At 33.1% G+C, this 18,991-nt stretch overlaps 2 protein-coding genes across 8 annotated transcripts; both read left to right on the top strand.

Annotated features, from left to right (window-relative positions):
- Positions 1 to 4: 4 nt before the first annotated feature.
- Positions 5 to 10,522, top strand: LOC115701422 (uncharacterized). 7 transcript variants are annotated; one of them, XM_061102466.1, is made up of 10 exons: positions 32 to 173; positions 738 to 849; positions 1,107 to 1,191; positions 1,711 to 1,953; positions 2,315 to 2,440; positions 2,539 to 2,582; positions 5,545 to 8,418; positions 8,843 to 8,947; positions 9,079 to 9,235; positions 9,962 to 10,522. In XM_061102466.1, the coding sequence occupies exons 4-10, from the start codon at positions 1,930 to 1,932 to the stop codon at positions 10,169 to 10,171; spliced, it is 3,540 nt and encodes a 1,179-aa protein (XP_060958449.1). In that variant the 5' UTR covers positions 32 to 173; positions 738 to 849; positions 1,107 to 1,191; positions 1,711 to 1,929; the 3' UTR covers positions 10,172 to 10,522. The 7 variants fall into 7 exon arrangements, with proteins under 7 accessions (XP_030485074.2, XP_030485075.2, XP_060958449.1 ...); XM_030629215.2 differs by lacking the exon at positions 1,107 to 1,191 and having other exon boundaries at positions 29 to 173; XM_030629216.2 differs by lacking the exon at positions 738 to 849.
- Positions 10,523 to 12,478: 1,956 nt separating this feature from the next.
- LOC115701423 (probable metal-nicotianamine transporter YSL7) lies at positions 12,479 to 18,950 on the top strand. The gene is made up of 6 exons (XM_030629219.2): positions 12,479 to 13,423; positions 15,877 to 16,034; positions 16,134 to 16,231; positions 16,311 to 16,445; positions 16,557 to 16,746; positions 17,640 to 18,950. The coding sequence occupies exons 1-6, from the start codon at positions 12,988 to 12,990 to the stop codon at positions 18,783 to 18,785; spliced, it is 2,163 nt and encodes a 720-aa protein (XP_030485079.2). The 5' UTR covers positions 12,479 to 12,987; the 3' UTR covers positions 18,786 to 18,950.
- Positions 18,951 to 18,991: the final 41 nt, after the last annotated feature.

The raw sequence follows: 18,991 nt of genomic DNA, 5'->3' as shown, positions 1-18,991 counted from the left end.
AATTGTAAGTAAAAGAAAAAGATAAGATACAAAATTGAATAAACGTAATAAAAAGATTAAAATAAAATAAATAAAAACAGTAGAGAGAGACTAGAGAGAGAGAGTATCAAAGCAAGTACCTTTCTTCTTGCTCCGGCTACTTCAAAATCAGTCGCTTTTCCATCCCATGCAAGGTTCGTTCTTATATTTCTTTCTTTCTCTAAATTCTGTTTAAGTGGAATTATACAATAATAAGTTATATCATTCCCTTTTGAGTTTTTAAATTTTGAATTTTGAATACCCACTACTACTCAAAAGTCAAGAATAAAATACTACTTTGATTACTTTATCAATTTATTTATTGGGTTTTTTGAGGAGTTCAGATGATTGTTTTCTGTTTTGTAGTTCTAAATTTGGGAAATATTAGCTGTTGATGTTGTAGTATATTCTCGGAACAGCTAAATTTGGGGATGACTTTTTTTATGAGCCTAAATTTCATATTTCACTATCATTCAGGCAATGATTTATATGGATTTCGGTTTTATATTCCACTAGATTCCTTCTCACGGGTTCTAATTATTTTAAGTTATATGTATTTATTTTTTTAAATATTGATTTTTGTTAGTAAGGATAAATTTAGGTAAGGGTTGTTTGTTGGTCATGTGGGTTTTAATCTAAATTTAGTGGATGGAATTTCTTTTGACTGGTAGATACAATTTTGAGTTTTGGAATATCTAGTTCATTCAATCGTTTTGCAGTTTTGGATTGAGAGGAAACCATTTTTGTGGGCTCTATTTGCTCTGGGTTTTCTTCATTTCTGCACATTTTCATTTCTTCTCTCAGTTTCTCTTCATAAGAAGCATTTAAAAGGTACCTTTGTATAACCTTATTCAAGTGATGGGTAATTGCTGCCTTATAGTCTGGAGATGTTAAAAAATTCTTGAGCTATTCTTATTAAAAGTGCTCTCTTTCTGTTTGCATGTTCATTGTAAGAGAGGTAATTCTAAAAAAAGTAATCATTTATATTCCTTGCTATGCCTTCTTTGTACTTGGATCATGTTGGATTATGACATACGATTATTTTATAATTTCTGTTGATGGATTATTATTTTTTGTTATTCTTGCAGTTCCTATGATAGGAGACATGTAACGTTTTATAGGTTGTTTCATGCTTGTCTTGTGAACAAGTGATTATTGTATGGGAATATGAATGTATGTATTGCAGTTGCTGCTGTTGGAATTAAGTAATAAGCGTTCCTTTTTTATAATAAGATGGTTATGCTTGATTCCTTTCATGTATTGGATTTATTGTCCTAAGTGCTAACTTGAGTCCTTTGAAAATTTCTTTGTAATAAATATGTAATTTGATATTAACATTTAAGCGGAATTATGATAGAAACTTAAAAGCGAGATTAGCGTATGATACCCAAAACCAGTAGTTATTGGTTTCTACTAAAATATTACAAATTAGTGGGAAAAGCCTGTTGTGACAAATATGTTATCACACAAGAAAGTATAGAACACCAAATGTTTTCTGTTAGTGTGGGAGATCTTGCACGATCTAAATCTCACGCTGAATTGTAGCTGGAAAATACATAAGAAGGTTATATATATACTTGGAACAATGCTATTATAACATCATATTGTAATGTATGTACATACTTATTTGTTATTATAAAAAATATTGGAATATGCTTATATTCATTTCTTTTTATTTATTATCTTTTTTAGGGGGTTTTGTTCAAGACCAAGCAAGGGACATTCAAGGGTTTTTACAACGAACTTTTATCGATACGGCACACTGTTGATCTGAAAGTTCTGAAGGCAATTGGCTGCATTGATCCTTATAATTTGAAGAAACTATTGGGGAGATCTTGATGCACTTCTATTTTCTTAGAACAACAGTATCAGGACCTTGAGGGTTGGGGGAGCAGTCAAATTTTTATCTTCATGGTCTTGGTTTCAGTATTTCAGGTTCGTCTGCCTTGTTAATAATCACAACTTTCATATTCCCCGCAAGATTGAAGATTTATGTGAAAAAAGGTCTGTTCACGGTCTTGTATTTCCAACCTAAGATAAAAGTGATTCTTTTAAAGTGGCAGCCGTAAACAAAATAATATTTTGCTTTCTGCTTCTTGCTTTTGCCTCTACATATTGCTTTCCCTTCACATTAGTGACCCTGACAGGATAGTTTGTTTAATCTCTGGCATTCCTAATGGCTTGTATTGGTTCGTGGTGATAGTTAGTGTATTTGATGTTGTGAAAAACTTCGGCTCCAATTTTGTATTTCTTGACACATCGATTGTTCATGTATTTTCTTTATTACTGTTGACAGGCACATGAAAAGATGTATCAGGACCTTCCAAGAATCAATAATGATACTGTTGGAATTTTGGATGGAGGAAATGATCCCTTACAAATGAAACTGAAAAAGCAGACTAATGTCAAAAGTTCTTCAGAGGTCATATGAGTTTTTCAACTGAAATCTGGTTAAATTCTTCTAATTTATTAATTGGGGTAGAACATTTTCCTCACAAGAAAAAAATAAATCTTCTTCAGGTTCATGGAGTATCATCTCTCATTTGGAGCAATTCAGATAACAGGTAATTGATTTTTACTGTAAGATGTAGGTGACAGTTGTAATCTTCTTTCAAATAAGGATTTCTTAAGATTATTGTTAACATGCAGATGGGTAATCTTTTGTGCCTTCTGCTGGTATCTTTTGGATATGAGGCATCTCTAAGTGTATTTGATGCTACATTCTGAATATACTTGTGTAATATATTGCACATTTACACCAAATCTACAAATCATAGGGTATGCCAAAGACCTAAGGTCAATAAAAATAATAATAGAACATGGATTTAAAACTCTTGGTTCTTCTATTTCTATTATATAACCTTAGATCATATATTTGGTTCAGAATGGTGGATTATGATTAGAATTAACAAGTATTTAAGAACTTCTACGGTAGGAAAACTTATTATGGCTTTGTATACATGTGAGAAAGTGCATATTACCTAAACTATTAAGTATAAAAGAACAAATTGAAACCTAAGTCGGTACTAGTAAACTTGCCATCTTTGTCTGTGAAAATTGTTTGCAATTTGAGGCTCTCTAGCATTACTCCATAACCTGTTGTCTTTGGCTTGTTTGAATCTTAAAAAAAAAAGTTTTTACCTTTTACATAATATGTCACAAAAGAAACATAATTATATTAATTATAATTCAAACAAAAATATATATAAATATATATATTGTACCTGAAAATGGTTTACTAGTAGATGGTTTCAGTAGAACTAAATAGTTAGTTAATATTGTTTTGCATTAGATGCACATATATATGTGTTATAAGGATGTGAATAAGCAGTTGTAAATATTATTCTTTTTACGGTTGTCTGACTCTCTTTAATAAGTATAAGGAAAAAAAATTCTCACTTTTTACTTCTTTTTTGTTTGTGAGTATAGGAATAGCTTATCATCGTAGATACTTCATAAATTTTTATTTACAGGTTTAATTGTAATAACTTGGTATTGCACTGTAAATGGGGCAAACATTTATTACCAGCCTCTACATCATCTCATGAATATGAAACATATTCTGATTCTAATGTAACAATGATTTGCTCTATGATCAGCCCATATGCCCAGAACAAAGCATTTGGGGTAAGGCTCAATCATTTAGCATGCTTTTGCTTTAGTTGTTTTTACTTGTAGCCCATCTGATCAGAAGGCAAATTACATTCTTGGCTTCTTCATTTTTTTTTTTTATCATATTTAACATATATTTATTGAGACTAGGTTTGGATTAAAAGCCACTCGCTTGTTTGCTCTCACAAGCTTTTAAGCACTGTAGTGTGTAAGCGTTCCAAATTTATTGAGCCTAGTGCCTCTCACTTTACTTGGTTTCTTTTTTACAAGAACTTTAGCAAAGTAGACCCCACTGCAGTTTTTATCCTTCATCTGTGTGTTTATATACTGTGCCTTTTTCCTTGTCTTGTTTGTATGTTATGTTCCCAAATCCATAGGACTTATCAGTGGCCACAAAATTGTTATGTAAGTTATCCTTTGTGCTTCACGGGTCTGAGGTGTTTAAGGTGCCCTGTCTAGCATTCATGGTCTTTCTTCCCAGGGAAAGGGTTCCATTCTATGATCTCTGCTGCTTTGCTTGTTTCGACTATGCAATAGCCCTGTTGAAATTCTTCTGAGCTTTTCAAAGAAAATTATAAAAATAATCTGTACCATCATTATGTTACTGCCAGTTTTCTGTTTATTTTGTTCTCGCTAATTCCTTGTGTTGTTTTGTTTTTCCCTTTTAGGGAGAATTGAGTTTAATGGGTTTGTGAATTGTGAATTTGTGATTTAAATTTTTGTTGGTGACTGTGTACGCACCTGTGAATGAGTTTTTTTCTCAGTAGTTGTGTCCCAAGTTAGTATGACTTGAAAACCTTATCAAGAGCCTTCAGATACTGATGTGCCTGTTGGTTCCAATTGAAGTGTAAGACATCTTTGAAGAATTTGGGTAAAATCAGGAATGTTGATGGGCATTCTAGACCCACGGTAAGGTTTACTTACACTAGGAGGGGTAGACAAATATAGCTTGTTGCTGAGTTGGCTTAAAGAGTGGGTATTTTGGTAATTTTCTTAGTGGTAAGTGATAGACCACCACTCACTTTTGTGTACTCTAGAAGGGGGCCTAGGAAGGGTACTGTGGGAATGACAGCAGGGGATCACTCCACTGTGTAATTCTGTTAAGTGGGAATTACTGGTGTGTGGTGGAGGTGCATGATAGGCCTCTAGAGTATTAGTTAAATAAGAGAGTTTCCTTTTATTATGTATTCAATCAAGATATTACTACTGTGTAAGGAGAGTACAGGCTCTCGAATTCCTGGGAGAGTTTATCAATACAATTTTAATCTTCTCCAATTTCTATTTCTATTGTTGATTACTTACTGTTGCTAGGAATTTCCTATCAGTAAGCTGCCTTTTGTATTGAGTGATTGGGATAGAATCATTTGTGCAAAGTTTGAGTGAATTCTCTGCATCAGTAGAGAGCTTTTGCTCTCTGCCATTGTAAGGGACTTTGTCTTTATTTTCCTTATATTCAATAACAGCTCCCATATTTCCTATTATTTCTTGGTTACTGTTCTATTGCTTTCTGTTATTTTTGCTACTGGTTTGTGTATACTATTACAATAGGTTTTCATCAAATGTACTACCAACCGGGTCCTGGTTCTTAGGCACATGCCAGGAATCCCTAAGAATTTTTTTTTCCATGGAGTATTAGCCTTAAATTGGGAGTGGGTATAGCCAATGAAATTTTGCCATCTCTACTTCCCAATTAAAGCATAATTTCTAGTTTAGATTTGATTTCACAATGACCTGAACATGGATACTTTAAGAGAATAACTGGTAGAACTGAAAGTGTTAAACTTGTGATTTATTTTTTCTTTTACGGTGGGTTGTTTAGGATATATATTAGCAAAATTTCTTCTGATTTGCTGTTTCTAACTCTTGATTTTAGTTGTGAGTGTATGACGGGCTTTTTCTTCAATAACTTATCAGGTATTCAGTGTTTTCATTGTTTACTCTTGAAGCTAACGGGCATCGAAGGATTTTTGCACTACCACTCCATTGTCCTGAACAATCAAATTGTTTTGGATCTGGTTCACTGGTTAGCATGGACTGTTTACATTTGGTTTGTCCTCGGCCAATTAATTCAGTCCAGGCTGATCAACAAGTGACGAAAGGAAGTGTCCATGCTGGTACCTATTCTGGAAACTCTCGTGCCCGTAAAACAATTCTAGGTTCAACCATGCAATGTCAATCTCAGAAAAAAGTTATATCAAACAAAACTAAATGGAATGAACTTCCGCAGAGATTTTCTCAAAAATCCTTAACATGCACTGAATCTTCTTGTTTGATCTCAAATAACTCAGTCATTAAATCATCAAATATGGTGAGCTCTGATGTAGATACTGTCACTAAAAAAAATTCAAGAAAGAAGTCTAGAAAGAAGGGGAAACGGGGTAAGAAACTTCTACGTAACACTGGCTCTAAAGAACCAGACATATTGCCTGAGGAATGTCCTAAAGTTAGTTTGACTTCTGGAACTTGCCATGACAATAATATGCCAGCATTGTCTTCCACTTCACTTGATGCTTCCCTACAGGAAGGTAGGGTGAAAACTTGCACCTCTTACCCTAATGGGGTGGATACATTGGAAGAGGCTATACCTGCTTTTCATAAAAATTCTGAGACATGCTCTGGTGGTGGCTTTAAGAAACAGATACAATCATCCAAAGATTCTGTACTTTCTGTTGATGATGTCTCCCAGATCTGCTCTTACAATGCTTTGCATCCCAGATACTGTGCTGATAAGTCTGACTCACTTCTGATGGATCCAGCTTCAACTTCCTCAAACAGTGATGATGGGACGAAACTTTATCATGGTCGAAAACAGCCTGAAAAAGAACATTGCAGAACTGATTTTTCTGAATCACCAGCTTCTGATTTTCAAAAGGAATATTCCTCTTGTAGAAATTTGTTAAAGAATATCTTAGATTCATCTAATCATACCAACAAAAGTCAAACAACACATGGTAGTCAGGATAGAAATGGTAGTCAAGTGCATGTAGTAATACCTGGCAAGAAGAAGAAGCAAAATAAATCAGCTCCCCGGATTTCAAGTGTTTCCAAATTTGGAGTTGCTGGTAAGTTGCGTGGTGGTCGTACAGGGAAGGAAAACAGCCATTCTGTTTGGCAGAAGGTCCAAAGAAATGGTAATGGCGATAGTGTGGATGACTTGAAGAAGCTTCCTGTCTTCTCTCAGTATGATGGTACTTTGGAGGCTTCTCTGTGTAAGAAAAATTGTGATTCTCCCGAAGACAACAAGCAGTTGAAAGATACTAGAAGTTGGAGAAGTAAAACTTCTGCAGGTTTAAATCATGAACGGATGTCTTCTTCTAGAAAGGGATCTCATGCTGATAGGGCCAAGCCAGATAGATGTGCAAAGGTTACTGTGCCACGCAAGGAGAAGGAGATGGCGTGCATCTCCTCTAACGTGAGTGATCAGAAGATAACTAGTAGTGTTTCAAGATCTCCAACTCAAACTAGCTGTCCAAAATCTGTGCTCCAGCCTAATGGAGCAAAGCACATAACACCTGAATCGGTAACCTTTGTCCAAGCTTGTCCGAATGTGGTTGGTGGCCTGGATAACATGTCTAATGCCAATTCTTGCACGAAGAGTAAAACCATTGAAGATCTGAATCACTCGTTGCCAAAGTCACGCAACTCGAATGATCAATCAAAACTGGTCCAAGTGCAGTCTTCTTTCGGAAATTCAGCTGAACAAGGGCAGAGAAATGTCCTTGCTGATGATTGTTTGCAAACCCACACCTCTGGATCTGTTATGCAGAAATGGTTACCAATTGGGTTGAAGGATTGTGGATTGACTACTTCTGGTGATGGTTCATCTCTGGAACATTCTGATGATCCAGCTGCTGAAATTCAGACTACAGAAAACACTGTACAAGATAAAGTGAATTGTGATTCTGAAAATCCAGTTCCTAAAGCAGGTGTTGTGTGTATGGCTCAAAGTTCTGAGGGTTTTTCTGATTTCTCCCCTGATGATGAGTGCAGGACTCCAAATGCAAAGGATCAGGACACAAGCATGCTTGAAGAGAAGAAAGACAGACCGATTGCAGCACACACTTTAGATATGGAATCTGGAGGTTTAAATGCATTCAAGCCTGTTCAAGACAAAGTAGCAGAAGCCGTGGATGATGCCTATAGGGCTCAAAAGGCATCTGAAGCTGTTGAGCTGACCGCTGGTCATCCAGTTGCAGAGTTTGAAAGAGTTCTTAAATATTCATGTCCAGTTATTTCTTGTCCACCCCATTTATCATGTCACTCTTGTTCAAGAGATCAGTTATGTGGTGTGTCATTCTGTCTACATGAGATGCGTAATATTTCTTTGGGAGGCCTATGGAAGTGGTATGAGAAACATGGGAATTATGGGTTAGAAATAAAGGCAAATGATTATGGAAATTCAAGGAGTTTGGGGGCTAATGGTTCTTTTTGTGCTTATTTTGTCCCTTATTTGTCAGCGGTCCAACTTTTCAGAAACGATGTTGAAAACTTAGATACAAGCAGCACAAAATCTTGTTCTGAGGTTGTAGACCTGTGCAAATTTAATGATACATCTGAAGGCTCCTCTAATTTGGACCATCTTCCAATATTTTCAGTACTCTTTCCTCAACCTCGAAAGGAGTTTGAAAGCTTTTCTCATCAAGAATCTAGTTCAGAATCATCTTCAGCTTCTGCAAAAGATGTTTTTCGTCTTCAATTAGAGGAAAGAAAACTGCAGAGTGATCCGGAACTACTTTTTGAATATTTTGAATCTGAACAGCCTCAGAAGAGACAACCTTTGTATGAGAAGTGAGTATTTTCTTTCTGTGTGATGTACTAAAAGTCACATATTAATCTAGTTCACTGCTTATTCATATTACTGCACCATGACAAAATGCTTATATTAATGGACTTCTTGAGAAAGCTCATCAAACAGCTATCACCCTTGCACTTCTCGTTAACTTTAAAAACAATGTTGTAAGGTTTCTTTTGTGGCTGATAATATATAGATACTTATATTGAACTTGTTCAGATGCATCATTTTCTGAAATTTATTATGATTGATATGTTCAGCTCCTTATTTTGAAAGAATGAAACTAAAGGATTATGTTAGTTCATTATTGAATAACAAAATCAATCACTTACTTGGCAATTACTAATTCAGTTGAAAGTTTAAACCTTTAAGATAATCTTTCTTCAGGAAGATCTTAATTATATTCTCTTTCTGTATCAGGATAAATGAGTTGATTAGGGGTGATGGTCTGGTGCAGTACCAAGGCTATGGAGATCCAACAACTCTCAAATCTGTTAAACTGAATGACCTGCATCCTAGATCTTGGTTAGTAGAAGAATACTTTTTACAGCCTGCACTCGAGGATGCAAAAATAGTCTTAATTTCTTTCAGGTTTCAGATCAAAATTGTTATGTGAAACTTGCTTCAGATATTAATTTACAGCATCTTGTTTTCAGGTATGCTGTAGCGTGGTATCCTATTTATCGGATACCGGAAGGTAATTTGCGCGCATCATTTTTGACATTCCATTCGCTGGGTCACTTGGTTCATCGACCTGGTGTGCAACCCCATATAGTAGCTCCTGTAGTGGGTCTTCAAACTTACAATGCTCAGGTAGTTATGTTATGCTCTATTTCTGATCGAGCTCATGTAACTTGTTCTACTTTATGTTCCTTTCAATATGATTATAGCAGTTTTTATGTTTTAACACTAAGGATACGTTTGGTAAAACATATGAATATGAATGAGAATAGGAAAAAGGATAGGAGTAAAATGGAATAAAATTGCATGTAAAAAATAGATAAAATTTTCACCCATTTCGAAATGGAATAGTTTTCCACCAAAATGGTGTAAAAATCATTCCATTTGGAATGACATTCCAATACTTTGGAATGAAACCAAATAAAAAAATGGAATGAAATTTGATTCTTTTACATTCAATTCATTTCTGTCTTCATTCACTAGTTTGTTTCTTACCGAGGGCCACCCTATAGCTTATTTAATAGTGTTTTAAGTTTTAACTTATTATTATGATTTTTTACATGATGTTTAAAGGACAGTGGTTGTATTATTATGATAAACCTGGTTGTTTAATGTGAAACTTTATATCTTAGACTCAAATGTAGATTATCTCCTACATGTTTAGGTAGCATAAAAAAAGAGAGACTTAACTTGTCACTGTTAGCTGAAATATTTTTATATTTTGCTGAACTTTTATCCGTGAAGCATGTTTTGATTCTTTAATCTCCTCAACATATGAACGTCTCTGTTTTGCTTTTGCAAATATTATCTGTTACAACTTCTCTAAACCTTAACACATTTCCTTTGATCCCCGAACAGAGTGAATGCTGGTTCCGCATGAATCCCTCACTACTGAACCCAAAAGAAGGAGCACCAGACCTAGACCCTAGTGGAATTCTTAAGGAGCGGTTAAGGACGCTAGAGGAGACAGCTTCTCTTATGGCAAGAGCAGTTGTGAAGAAAGATAATTTGACGTCAGTAAACAGGCATCCAGATTACGAGTTCTTCTGCTCAAGGAATCGCTGTTGAACGTTTTCGGTCCATCAGCAATGTTCATGGTAGCACTTAACCACTTAAGTTAGATGAGAAATAGTGGTGAATGTAAGTCTCATTTTCCTTTTGTACATTTCAATCTCTCTTGCTTTCCCAGTGGAATTTAATTCCATGCTTGTATAGATCCATCTGCGAGTAGCGAGCCTTCTCTTTCTTTCCTTGGAAGTAAAATAAACTTTTCGGAGAAAAATTTAGTGGCCCCTTCCCCTTGATGTAAATATGTGCAATCTGGGGTTAGTAGTTAATGGGTTCTAGCTTAGAAGCTTTGAACTTTGTTGGATATCTAATGCACCTGCATATACAATGCTAGTTTTTTGTTCATCCTTATGCTGAGTTTTAAACATGTTATTCTGAGTTTTTCCTTTGTACCAAAATAGCAATGGATATAGTTTTCTAGTCCCAAAATATTATAGGATTAAAAGAAGAAAAAAAAGAAAGTAAAAACTAAAGAAGTTTGGTTCAATTGATGACAAGTCTTCTTTTTTTTTAGTGTTACATTGTGTGATTTTAATTATTGTTCCTGTTGTTATAGCTTCACGAATCACTACTTCTTGACTTTGCATTTCATTTTAACTAAGAATCGAATTATGGTTAGAGGCAATGATATGTTAAGATTGGTGGGAATGATTAGAGTGGATTTAAGTGGTATAATCTGAGTTTTCCTATAAATGTTAGGGAAATGCAACATGAATTATGAGCGCAAAATTCAATATTTTAGGCTCAAAATGTGAAATGATGATCGCTAGAATTTTATATGATGTGCCATGCATATAATGATTAACCATGCAAAGGAAATACTTTATGAAAGCCAATGCATATTTACGAGGAGTAGGACGGAACAAATTTAAACAAAAGAATAAATGATTCAAGAAAATACAGGGTTTATTTTATCATTTAACAAAATAGAGGGTCTAATCGGTAATTTTTGTAAAACACATGGTCTAAAAATGATATTTACTTTTATTTTTTCTCTCATCTATTTTTGCTCATGTATTGAGAACTCAATAAAAACAAGTCTACATTTTATTTTAATATCTCACATTATTCCTTCAAGAGGTATATTTTAAATTTATATTTCTATGTTTTGATTTAATGTACAAACATTTAGAAATTTTTTAGGATATGGTACAGTGATAACAAGTAATACGAAAGCATTTCGCTGCTTATCTGATTTAGTACAATAAACTAACAAAAAAATATGTAGGATTTCTTCTAAAGGTGTGTTTCGTAATATTATATATATTTTTTGGCATTCTTTAGGAGAATTATTTTTTCACTTTATATGCTCGTACAAATTGTAGTTATTTACAAAAATTTATAAATTTTTAAAGATCTTAAATAGTTTATAATACCGAAAATAAAGTGTTGGAGTAAACCTTCACTTACACTGATACAAAGACTTAATACAAGGACAGAAATGTAATTACAAGTAAATCCCTAATTTGACCTTCGGCCTCTAGAATCCCTAACAGAAATTAGTTAGAATGGATTTGGTTAATCCACACCTAACTAATTTCTGTAACTAATCTAACTAACAAGTACAGAAGCAAGAAGCAGAACCCTAGATCTATATATACCTGCATCAGATACACAACCAGGTATGGTTGAGTGTCCTCTTCAAGATCCAGAGGCTGAAAGCTTGAAGGAGAGGGAGTCGATGATCTCACATGCACAAGAAAACAAACAGAGAGTTAGATATTGAGAGAGAGAGAGAGAGAGGGATTAAACACTAAATACTTGTATTAAACAAGAGATTACCAGTCAGAACATTACATGTGACTAGGAATCTCCATTATTGTACTTCTGATCAACAAGAAATAGTGGAATCGAGCTCTCAAATTTGAGGAGCAGCTCAAACGGAGACGTAGCCAATTTATTGGTGAACTTCGGGAAAATCTGGTGTTTTCTAACCCTATTCATTGTGATTTTGTGTGTGTGTTTGTGTATAGATCAGATCATGTTAGATCTGATCTAGGGTTTGTGTTTGTGTGGTGATTTATGGGTTTTCAAGGGTTTGGGTTTGAGTTTCTCAGAGAGAAACTCTCTGCTAGGGTTTCGAATCAAAACCTAGGGCTAAGGGAAAGTGATCGAGAAGGTTCTCGTTTTTTTGGTTTTGTTCAAAGACAAAACGAGGTCGTATTGACCTGCTGACTTCGAAAAGTCAGGGAAAAGTTAAAGGTCGAAATTGACCTTGATTTAATACTGATTACTTTAATGTTGGTGTAGGGCAAAGTTGGAAAAGAACTTAAAATTTCCTACATAAAGTTTAAATATTTTGTTACACTTGTAACTTTTTTTATAAGCACGGTAAATAATAGCTTGAGATTTATTTTTGACAAAGTAAATTATTTATAAGTTGCTAAAAATTTGTAAGTGACACTAATAAATAATTACAACGTAGATAATTAAAAAAAAAAACTTAAAAAAAAAAAAGTCTATTAAATAGATAAAACAAAGGTCTCCTCCTAAGGTGTGTACACAACACATTTTTCCAAAATTACAAATTAATTGTCTGTAGAAGACAAGTGACGACGGGTTCCATAAATAATTGGAATTTGACGTTGTTCCGATAGTGATACGTGGGAAATGACATACGTACATGTGATTGGTCTAAAACAACATAAACTTCTATGTCTTGTCTCTGTCTCCTTCATCAATATCTTATAATATTCTATTTAATACAGCTATATATGTATAGTGCCTAGTAATAATCTCCCCATCCCCATACCACAATTACAAATACAATAGCCTCAAAAACACTTCTAGTTATTCATTAATTGTTGTGTAAAGAAATGGGTCATGATGATGAGGACCACCCACAGCCACAAGATCATGAGGTACTCAATAATATCAACGGTAGAGAGAACAACCATGATCATCACGTTGAGGAAGAGGAAACTGTGACTCATGAGTCTGAATTGATATTGTCAGTGGAAAAGATGTTTGAGAAGCAAAATGTTCCTGAGTGGAGAAAACAAGTGACAATAAGGGCTATTTTGGTGAGCTTTGGTCTGAGTGTTCTTTTCAGCTTCATAGTCATGAAATTCAACCTCACCACGGGGATTGTGCCGTCCCTCAACGTCTCGGCCGGCCTGCTCGGCTTCTTCTTCGTCAAGATATGGACTAAATTGTTGGAGACGTCGGGCACGTTGAAGCATCCCTTCACTCGCCAAGAAAACACCGTCATTCAAACATGTGTTGTTGCTTCTTCAGGCATCGCCTTCAGCGGTAACTAATCATTATAATTAAACAAATTGGTCAATGATTAAATTTTACCGTTAAATGTCAACTAGATATTTACTGTATACATCTAAGTATACGTGCATATATTTTCATTATATTCGAAATTTTAGTCAGAGACGGAGGGACTTTAGCCCATATGTGGGCTAAAGCCCTCACTCAAATATACACATCAAATTTTTTATATGTAGATATATACATATATTAATTCACTTTGCTCAATTTATTAAAGTCCAATTCATAAAAGCCCTCACTCAATATCTTAATCATGATTCATGAGCCTACTCTTATTCTAATCAAGCCCATTTTAAAAGTAGTCCAATACAAATAATAAAAAAAATAATACTTTATTAAAAAATAAATTAATACCATTGACAATATTTTATTTTATTTTTGTCAATAGTATTATTTTATTTTGTTGAAGATGAAAATTTGAAAGATACATTTATCATTATTTTTATTAGTTTTTACTTAATATTTATTCAAGCCCTCACTCAACTAAATTTCTAGCTTCGTCACTGATTTTAGTATCACGTGTACAAAGATATTCACAGTAGCGATTTCAATTAACATTTAACCTAAATTTAACTGACATTTAAATTTGCAAACAAAAGTAAATTAAAAGGGTAATTGTCGTCAAAAACAAAGATCATAGAGTTAAGTTTTATAAAATATATATCTTTATATATTAAAAGTGCCTATCTAACGGCATTTCTTGGTTTAACAGAATATACTAAGAATATTCTTAAATTTAACGATGTTAATAGATTTCATCTCCCGTTAACAAATAAACCCAATAATTAAACCAAAAAATTAAACCATCTTTTTTTAAATTTAAAAAAAAATTAAAAATTGAAAATTTCAATAAACCCAGAATATACATTAGCGATATCGCTGGTGATTAATAAAAGAGGAGAATTCTAAGAATGAGTAATTCAGAGAAAAGAGCCAATGTGATTTATGAGCCTTATATTGATCCAGATTATGAATTTAATTAAGGTAACTAATGCGATTTATTGTATTCTTTCTCAATTTTAATTCTTAGCCTTAAAACAAAAAATTATATATTTGTTATTATTCATGATCTCGAGTAGTGCTTAATTATCTGGATTATTTGGTTAATTTGGTGTTCGTTTTAGGGTTTGTATAGACAATATATGATACATGTTCATATTCCACACTTATAAAGGTATTTCCTTTCTTAATTATTAATTCTTCTATATTTTTTATTGCCACATACTTTCGTCTGCTGGATTTTCTTTTTATTTCAATTGATTAGAATATCGATGTTTCTTAGATAGTATAATTTTACTTCAATAAATAATTTTTTATTTTTTTAAAAAAATTATAATTTTTCCTAATAAAATTATTAAAATATATATAGTTATATACACTACTCACCCAGTGGAAGAACCATTAAATATCAACGATCAATTAAGAAATTATGAAGAAAACACAATTCAATAAGAGAGAAAAAAACAAAGAAAGAATCAATATAAAATTTAAACTCTATATTAAAAAATACCTTTTTTTTTTCTATAAACATAAAGCTACAGACTAATTTCATTAACAATTATCAATATAAATATTCAAGTATGAATAAATCAGAACAAATAAATATACAAATATTTCAATAAATTCATAAACAAATAAATCAGAACAATTCAAAATCTCAAATCAAGAAAATTAATTAAAAGTTTAGATTTATAATCTTTACAAATATGAAAAACTTAAATAGATCTATCTACTATTGTTGTTGTCATTGCTTAGTTACTAAATTTTTAAACAAAAACTACTAGAACTTATATAAAACTAATATTTACGTGGCTCGCCACGTAACTCTCATCTAGTATATATATATATATATATATATATATATATATATATATAAGAGCACCGATAATGTTTAACTATGTATGAATCTATTTATTAACGGGACAACTAATTAGTGCCTTAAAATATTTTTCAAATAGTTACAAAGTTTATGATAGGGATTGAATAATAAAAGTTAATTAACATTGTCATATTTTCATATGTAACAAAATAGCTAATTTTGTATATTTTCTACAAATTAATATGTATGATTCGATATTAAATATAGTGTTGGAAACTAGTAGTATCCTTTAGCAATTTAGATGGCGTTTGGTTGGAAGGAATAAAAATATAAGATGAAAATAGAATTTGGAAAAGGAGTAAAATAAAATTTAAAATGCATAAAAAAAAATTAATAAAAAGATTATTAAATTTTTTTAAATCTTGTATTGGAATGGTCTTTCTTTCTTAAATAATGGAAAAGTCATTCCATTAGAATGATAGAATAGAATAAAAATTATTTCATTTTCATTCTATTTGGTTTCATTAGCTCTAACCAAAAATGCTACCTTAGTACGTATTTTGTTTAATGTTAGAATATTAATTAATGTATACGACAATAATATCAGGAGGATTTGGGAGTTATCTATTCGGAATGAGTGAAACAATAGCAATACAATCAGGAGACACTACTAATGACTTCAAAAATCCATCATTACCATGGATTATTGCCTTTCTTTTTGTTGTTAGCTTTCTTGGTCTTTTCTCTGTTGTTCCTCTCCGCAAGGTACTATATATACCTATCATTAATTTCAACAAAATATTAATACTCCCTACATATATGTATACATTTCTCTCATCATTATGTATATTTGTATTGTTTCAGATTATGATCATAGACTTTAAACTAACATATCCTAGTGGAACTGCAACTGCTCTTCTTATCAACAGCTTCCACACTCCCAATGGAGCCAAATTAGCAAAGTACACATTTTGGACACACACTAATCTTTAATGTTTTTTCTTTTATTTAGTAATTAATTTGGTTAACTATTAATAACAGGAAGCAAATAAAAGTACTTGGGAAATTTTTCTCCCTAAGTTTCTTTTGGGGTTTCTTTCAATGGTTTTATACTGCTACAGAAGATTGTGGATTTGCACAATTCCCTTCATTAGGACTCAAAGCATATCAGAACAGGTACTATATGTATACTAAATTAAATTAAATAATTATGAGGACGTACGTTTAATAATATAATATTATTTGATTTAATTTGATGAGTATATATATATATATATATATGTACAGGTTTTACTTTGATTTTTCAGCAGCATATATAGGAGCAGGAATGATATGCCCATACATTGTAAATGTATCAGTGTTAATAGGAGGAATTCTGTCATGGGGTCTAATGTGGCCTCTCATTAACAACAGAAAAGGTGATTGGTATAGTGCAGACCTCTCCTCTACTAGTATGCATGGTCTTCAAGGTTACAAGGTCTCTCTCTCTCTTTATACTCCCTATGTACATATTATTGATTTAATTATCATTTTAACATGAGAATTGCTAAAAAATATAATTGGTGCCTAACATTTTTTTCGGTGTTATACAGTTATTGGTGTAATTAAGTATCGAATTTCATATAACTTAAGAAAATAGTTTTTAGTAAATATTACTAACCAATAACAGGATGTCATCTATAAAAGATGTTGGACACCACTGGTACCCCATAACAATATTCTTTCAACATAGATAAATAATTAATAATTTAATTGGAATAAAACAAGTTAATTCATACCTCTTAATTAAGAATTTAGCATTATCTAGATAACAAGCATTAATATAGTCACAGATAAATTTGAATTCTGTATTTTGTGAAAAGGTAAAATTATGATTAAACAATTATATTTAAATTTGCAAATCATATAATTACAATTGTAGATAGTTTTTTATCAAAATTTTAAATTGAGAAATACTAAAAGGCATCCAAAATGTGGTTAGCACTCTTATATAGTGTAAAATTTAATGTTGAGTTCCACTTGTACTTCAATAAAATGATAGAATAAATTACTCACAAGACACTACCTTATAGTGGTTCATCAAGACACTTTGATATCTCATAATGCTTTTTTAAAATGTATAAAAATAGAGTAATGATATCATGTGTATACACAAATTTTGACATGGTTAACATTGCAAGTCATTTTTAATAAGTTTCGTTATTATTGGGGTGGGGCAATTATATATTAGATATTATATAAAAATAAACTAATAATTTTTATACAACATTATTAACTAATAGCTAGAACTAATGTAAACTTTTCCATGCATCCACACACAAATTTATAATAAGAAAACCAATGTGAACTAATACTTTCAATGTTTTGTAGGTGTTCATCGCCATAGCCATGATTCTAGGAGATGGCCTATACAACTTCATAAAGGTCATAATCCGAACCATTTCAGCATTAACCACACATCTCCGCCAAAGGCACCTATTACTTAACACCACTCTTCCACTTCATTCATCACAACAAGAATCATCACACTCCACAACTACAACTACTACTCCCTCTTTCGACGACCAACGCCGAACCCAAATCTTCCTCAAAGACCAAATCCCCACATGGTTCGCCGCATCAGGCTACGTCGCAATAGCCGCAATCTCAATCTCAACACTCCCCCACATATTCCCCCAACTCAAATGGTACTACATCCTAGTAATCTACACGCTCGCACCCGTTCTGGCATTCTGCAATGCCTACGGGTGCGGCCTCACCGATTGGTCACTCGCCTCAACCTACGGGAAGCTAGCAATCTTCACCGTAGGTGCGTGGGCGGGTGCCTCTCACGGTGGTGTCATCGCAGGCTTAGCAGCCTGCGGTGTCATGATGAACATAGTCTCGACCGCCTCTGATCTCACCCAAGATTTCAAAACAGGGTACCTAACATTAGCTTCGCCACGTTCAATGTTCGTGAGCCAATTGATTGGTACGGCAATGGGTTGTGTCATCTCTCCTTGTGTGTTTTGGCTTTTTTTAAAGGCTTTTAGTAACTTGGGACAGCCTACTAGCCAATACCCTGCGCCTTACGCCGCGATTTATCGAAGCATGGCTTTACTTGGAGTAGAGGGCTTCTCATCTTTGCCTGAGAATTGTCTAACTCTTTGTTATGTGTTTTTTGGGGCTGCAGTGGTTATAAATTTGGTTAAGGATCATTTGGTGAAAGTGAAGCCTTCAGTGGCAAAATTTGTGCCTATTCCTATGGCTATGGCTATACCTTTTTATATTGGACCATATTTTGCTATTGATATGTGTGTTGGGAGTTTGATCTTGTTTGTGTGGGAAAAGGTGAATAAGAATAAGGCTAATGCTTTTGGGTGTGCTGTGGCTTCGGGTTTGATATGTGGTGATGGGTTGTGGACTTTGCCTGCGTCTTTACTTGGTGTTTTTGGGGTTAAGCCACCCATTTGTATGAAGTTTTTGTCCAGGGCTACTAATGATCGAGTTGATACTTTCTTAGCTACTTTATCTTAGCTATAGTAAGACTTGAGAGTTTTTAGAGGATTATAATTTGTATATATATATTTATATATTATATGTGTATGCTTATCAAATGTACGTATCTTTTTATGTACACGTATTTAAGAAACTTCCCATATATATTAAATAATATATATGTTTGTGATTTGGTTTTTCTAATTGTGTTACTAATTTGATGTTTGATTTGCTTGTAAATAAAA

The sequence above is a fragment of the Cannabis sativa genome, chromosome 8 (assembly GCF_029168945.1).
Source record: "Cannabis sativa cultivar Pink pepper isolate KNU-18-1 chromosome 8, ASM2916894v1, whole genome shotgun sequence".
Lineage (NCBI taxonomy): Eukaryota > Viridiplantae > Streptophyta > Magnoliopsida > Rosales > Cannabaceae > Cannabis > Cannabis sativa.
Note: the sequence above shows the minus strand (reverse complement) of the source record. Positions and strands in the feature narration are given on the sequence as shown.

Coding starts and splice junctions, on each gene's coding strand:
- LOC115701422 (XM_030629214.2), top strand. CDS start 1,930: ATGGTCTTGGTTTCAGTATTTCAG. Junction 8,419..8,842: donor AGACAACCTTTGTATGAGAA/GTGAGTATTTTC, acceptor TTTCTGTATCAG/GATAAATGAGTTGATTAGGG. Junction 8,948..9,078: donor GACCTGCATCCTAGATCTTG/GTTAGTAGAAGA, acceptor TCTTGTTTTCAG/GTATGCTGTAGCGTGGTATC.
- LOC115701423 (XM_030629219.2), top strand. CDS start 12,988: ATGGGTCATGATGATGAGGACCACCCACAGCCACAAGATCATGAGGTA. Junction 13,424..15,876: donor TTCAGGCATCGCCTTCAGCG/GTAACTAATCAT, acceptor CAATAATATCAG/GAGGATTTGGGAGTTATCTA. Junction 16,747..17,639: donor ATGGTCTTCAAGGTTACAAG/GTCTCTCTCTCT, acceptor AATGTTTTGTAG/GTGTTCATCGCCATAGCCAT.